This window comes from Harmonia axyridis, chromosome 3 (genome assembly GCF_914767665.1).
Source record: "Harmonia axyridis chromosome 3, icHarAxyr1.1, whole genome shotgun sequence".
NCBI classification, from domain to species: Eukaryota; Metazoa; Arthropoda; class Insecta; order Coleoptera; family Coccinellidae; genus Harmonia; species Harmonia axyridis.
In genome coordinates, this window is record NC_059503.1 from 59,971,997 (window position 1) to 59,977,996 (window position 6,000).

General features: G+C 34.8%; 1 protein-coding gene across 1 annotated transcript in view; it reads right to left on the bottom strand.

Moving 5' to 3' along the window:
• The window catches only part of LOC123675584 (scavenger receptor class B member 1), a 129,471-nt gene extending 125,000 nt beyond the window's left edge, over positions 1 to 4,471 (bottom strand). The window contains exon 1 of the mRNA XM_045610962.1: positions 4,321 to 4,471. Coding sequence (XP_045466918.1) covers positions 4,321 to 4,368 — 48 coding nt within the window. The 5' untranslated portion in view covers positions 4,369 to 4,471. The remainder of the gene's footprint in view (positions 1 to 4,320) is intronic.
• Between the last annotated feature and the right edge of the window lie 1,529 nt (positions 4,472 to 6,000).

A 6,000-nucleotide genomic window follows, 5' to 3' on the forward strand; every position in this document is an offset into this window, starting at 1 on the left:
GCCATTGATCGAAAAAAGTGATAGTCCGAGGTAGCAACGTCTGGAGAATACAGGAGTTGGGGTAGGACTTCCCATTTCAACGTTTCCAAGTATTTCTTGACCACTTTCGCAACATGGGGTCGAGCATTGTCATGCTGTAAAATCAATTTATTATGTCTCTCTTTGTATTGCGACCGTTGTTCTTTCAATGCTCGGCTCAAACTCATTAATTTCGTTCGATTACAATCGCCTGTGATTGTATCAATCAGTTTTAACAACTCATAACACACTACGCTGACCTAGTTCCACCAAATACTGAGCATGACCTTGAAACCGTGGATATTCGGTTTGTTTGTCGACGTGGAATCATGGCCGGGATATCCCCATGATTTACTAAGCTTGATATTATCGTTATGAACCCATTTTTCATCTCCAGCCACAATGCGATGCAGAAATCCCTTTCGTCTTTACCTTGCAAGCAGCTGTTCACGAGCAAACAAACGCCGTTCAACATATCTCGGCTTCAATTCGTACGGCACCCAATTTCCTGTTCCTGAATCATTTCCATGACTTTTAGGCATTTTGAAAAGTTTTGCACAACCAATGATCCTGCCGATTTTTGTTGCATTTGACACAAGTCTTGATTAAGTAATGCCTGCAATTCTCCATCTTCGAAAACCTTCTCTCTTCCACCGCCGTGCTGGTCTTCGACATCAAAATAACCGTTCTTGAAGCGTTAAAACCACTCTCTACACGTTTTTTCATTAATAGCGGCCTCACCATACGTATTTGAGAGCATTCGATGAGCATCAGCCGTAGATTAAAAAAGAAAACTAAAACCTCCCGCAAATGACGAGAATTTGGCAGACATGTTTAATCAAGAATAATTTTAGAATGCAGACACACGTCGACTAATATTTCGATGGCGTTATGTTTACAAACACCTAAGCTTATTGCATGACATCTACGATCTATTTATTTCGATTCCTACGACTACAGCCATCTATTGCAAAACGGCGGAAGCAAAGTTTTAAACCTAATTATAACTTCGATATCTATCTCAAATGAAATACTCTGTATATTATTCCTTTTATCGGATTTGTCGTAGCCTCTTGGTTATCTATGTATGTATTAATTTCCTTGTCCCTACAAATTTCACACAATGATTTATTATTTCCTCCTTTCTCATAGAATACATACCCATAAAAATTGTCTTTATGGAAGTCATAAAAATAATGAACCAAAACCTAGATATTAGGTGTGAATAACTGGGATAATTGCGATGTGTTTTTTCCACATTAGGTGCGAAATTCCTGAAAATCAGAATATCGGGAAATCCTAAATAATTTACTGTTTCATTTTCAATCATATTTGAATCGTTCAAGAAAGATTTTTAAACTTTATTCCAACAATTATTGATAGAAGAAAAGCACGATTCATGAGATTCGGAGGAAAAATAGGTACCATAGGTACTGCATTGATCTTTTCAGCTGATTATCCATTCAATGAATTTCAAAGACTAAATGTTAAAGAATCAAATAGAAAAATCCCAAAAAATTATATTTTAAAGGGTGCTTTTTTCGAGGTATATAACTTTAAGTTGGCATTACTATTCAAGATGGCGACCGATTTAACAGCTGTCAAGTGATTTATTCTCAGTTTGGTTTGGCAATTCATCATGAATAGACTCACGCCTGAACAACGATGCAAATAGTGCAATTTTATTTCGAAAATAATGGTTCTGTGCGCAATACGTATCGCGCACTACGTCCATTTTATTTTGTTTAGCGATGAAGCGCACTTCTGGTTTAATGGCTACGTCAACAAACAAAACTGCCTCATTTGTAGCGAAGCTATTCCTCAAGTATATGTCGAAACACCGTCACATCCAGAAAAACTGACTGTTTGGTGCGCTTTATGGGATGGTGGAATCATTGGTTCGTACTTCTTCAAAAACGATGATGATGGCCAGAACGTTATAGTGAATGGGGATCGGTATAGAGCCATGATCACTAACTTTTTCATTCCTGAATTGAACAACCATGATGTCCAGGAGCTGTGGTTCCAACAAGACGGCGCCACAATCGATTTATTGAAAGACACGTTTGGTGACCGCTTAATTTCACGTTTTGGGCCTGTGAATTGGCCTCCAAGATCTTGTGATTTAACACCGCTAGACTACTTTCTGTGGGGCTATGTAAAGTCATTGGTCTATGCGGATAAGCCACAAACCCTTGACCATTTGGAAGACAACATTCGCCGTGTTATTGCCGATATACGGCCACAAATGTTGGAAAAAGTCCTAGAAAATTGGACGTCCAGATTGGACTACATCATATGCCAGAAATCATATTCAAAATGTAATGCCACAAGATTATCTTGCGGATAAATTAAATTCATGTCAATCGAATAATCCATCGATGTTTTATTGCAATTTAAAGTTCTATAGCTCTGAAAAAACACCCTTTATGTATGATAACTTAATAACCTATACCTACAACCTGCAACATCCCTATACCTCAGAAGACTAATAACATTGAAAATAATAATTTCATCGTAGTCGTAAAAAAACTTCTATATGAAATAGCATGTTTGAATTAATAAATAACATCAACATCATTTTTTTTAATCGTAATAATTTCCGTATGATTTGAATATTTTATTGATAAAATTACCTACTGCAATTCCAGATGGGAGTGTACCTATATCGAATGCTACCTGTGCCTAAACTATATGAAATCTTTGGTTAAAAACTCAACGGTTCATAGGTTTCTTATGAAAAAATGGCGACGTCAAGGATTCACATTGTTTTCAATATTTCTACAGAAAAATTTTTTTTGGAAAAACCCTTTTCATTTTCGATTCTTCAAATATGTAGGACCATAAGACAGTTTACGAACAAAGATGTACAGGGTGTTCATCAGGAGATCATGAACTTAAACAATTCAAATTCATCGAAACTCAAGATTTTCGAATTAGGTCCTATATTTTTTATTATTTCAGTCAAATCTACACATAAAAAGAAGGAGGATCTCAAGCAGTTTTTAACTGAGTGGATTAGTCTGTGACTTCCGGAAAACAGTGTATGGAACGAAAATTTGATGTTTTTATAACTGAATTTCATATTTCAAGAATTGCAATCTATTATTGTTAATTGAAAATTTTATTGGTTTATGGATCCCTCAACGAAAAATTAATGAAATATAAAATTTAGTTATCAAAACATCGAATTCTGTTCTAAGTCACAGACTACTTCACACAGTTAGAAATTGCGGTTTTTCCTCGATAACTGTTAAAGTTTTCATTTTAGGTATATAAGGTTTGCTCAAGTAACACCCATTTTTTTACGTAGAATTGACTGAAACAATAAAAAGTATAGGTTCAAATTTGTCTTGAGTTTTAATGAATTTGAGTTGTCCAAGTTCATAATCTTCTTATGAACACCCTATACAGATCTAAAAATATTTTAGAGAGAAAAATCATTGTCTCAAACCCCAACATGCAAATTTTCCGCACAAAATTATGATTAGTTTTCCATAAACGTCTAATAGGTCATTGCAGTGAATCACCCGGTATGTATCCTTTTGAGAAAGAGCACTCCAAAAAATTGTAATGTAAGCGCGATCAACTGACGCTAAAAGACACTCACAAAGATAAAGTACAAATTCATCGTCTTGTACAATAAATAAATATTTTTATTGCAGATTTTATTGAATTATTCTTTTTCTCCATGAGGTAGTTATTCAAAGAAGATTCTATACTCCTCAGGAACCAATAAAATTAATAAGGTTCTTGTATTTCTAATTTCTCACCTTCTTTCCAGTTTTTCTTGACAACAATATTTCCGCTAGCATTACCAGCTTTAAGCTTTCATTTCTTGCAAATTTCCAATTGAGTCAATTATTCTCTTTAAAAATCAACGTGCATGAATTTTTATTAAAAAATTTTTGGAAATCATGGGTCCACGTATTTTATAAAGTTTTCATTCCAATGAATATGTTTTTAAAAAGTAATGTAAATTAATTTTCTTCTTGATGAATATTTAGTCTACCTACACATATCACACTCTTCAGGTTTAATAACTATATCTGATATAACTAACAATAATTTGAAAAAAGTTTTCCAAAAATAAATTTTAACACATTTTTCGTGAAAAATAAAGAGAGGAAGTATTTATAACCTTTTTGAATCTGAAGCGTATCTACCTAAATTATTATCTCATTCAATAATAAATCAATCGGTTTTCAGTTTTAACATAATATTAAATTCATGGTATTGAAATAAAAAAGTCTTTTCTCCAGCCTAATCTATCCTTCCAAGAACATATTATAGAATACATACCCCAATATCTTCTGCATCATTCCTGCAGATTGAAATACGTCTCACCATTTCAACACCACTAGTCAGTGCATAAATTAAACCACAATAAATACTTCAAAGTCGATTGATGAACAGATCGATGTCATCTCAGACATCCACAAGTGTATATTATAGAGTTCGACGTCAATGTCATTAACATTAAGCATCACGGAGGACTGAAATAATACTTTTCGGGTACAATTAAAGGTGTCTACAGATGATATCGAGAAAAACAATTCGATTAACTTTTTTTTCTTAGTTTGAATAAAGTTTATTGCTTCAGTGTTGGTTTTTTTTTTTGGTAGATACACCAGGGAAGTCCAATACAAATTATAATGTACCTATATCTGGTGATGGATACGTGCGAATACCTAAATTCAGTGGAAAACCAATTAATATAATTGCTCTCATATAAATTGTTATGGAAATTTTTCCCTATAAGCTCCTTAATTTCAGGAATTTTTAGGAATTTGAAGTATTATCAAGGGAGCTTTAGTTTTGGTGACAATCTACAATTCTTCAGGAACAGTACACAATGTCCATATTTTTCGAATTTTGTACCGGGAATGGTTTCAAAGTAACGGGTGTTTTTTTTCGAGATATATAACTTTAAGTTCGCATTACTGTTCAAGATAGCGATCGATTTAACAGCTGTCAAGTGATTTATTCTCAGTTTGGTTTCAATTCATCATGAATAGACCCACGCCTGAACAATGCTTGCAAATTGTGCAATTTTATTTCGAAAATAATGGTTCTGTGCGGAATACGTATCGCGCACTACGTCCATTTTATTTTGTTTAGCGATGAAGCGCACTTCTGGTTGAATGGCTACGTCAACAAACAAAACTGCCGCAATTGGAGTGAAGCTTATCCTCAAGTGTATGTCGAAACACCGTTACATCCAGAAAACCTGACTGTTTGGTGAGCTTTATGGGCTGGTGGAATCATTGGTCCGTATTTCTTCAAAAACGATGATGGCCAGAACGTTACAGTCAATGGTGATCTGTATAGAGCCATGATTACTAACTTTTTTATTCCTGAATTGAACAACCATGATGTCCAGGAGCTGTGGTTCCAACAAGACGGCGCAACATGTCACACAGCTCGTGCCACAATCGATTTACTGAAAGACACGTTTGGTGACCGCCTAATTTTACGTTTTGGATCTGTGAATTGGCCTCCAAGATCTTGTGATTTAACACCGCTCATGGGCGCCCGCAGGGGGGGGCCAGGGGGGGCCATGGCCCCCCCTGAGATTTTGAATGCCTCATTTTTCAGCACAACACCCTCAATATTACTTTCTCAATCCAAAGGGCAAGGAAAAAAGGAAAGTAATAGATTCACAACTATTTTCCGGTTTTCAATGGAATTACATACTATACATATAATCCATAATCGGCAGAGGTATTTTTGGAATTGAAAACTTTCTTAGGCGCATTGAGCACTTCTTGGGTGGAGAAAATTCATGGAACCGAAAACACTCCATGCGTGTCAATTTGTTTATAAATTCATCTTATACACTGCGTCCGTAACCGTTAAGTATGGAACAAAATTCATTTTTAGCTAAACAGACCATTTTAAGAAATAATCCTGAAACACGTCGATTTTTTATTTTAATTTACCGTATTTTAAAATAATAATCTAATATAAAGGGTGAATTAC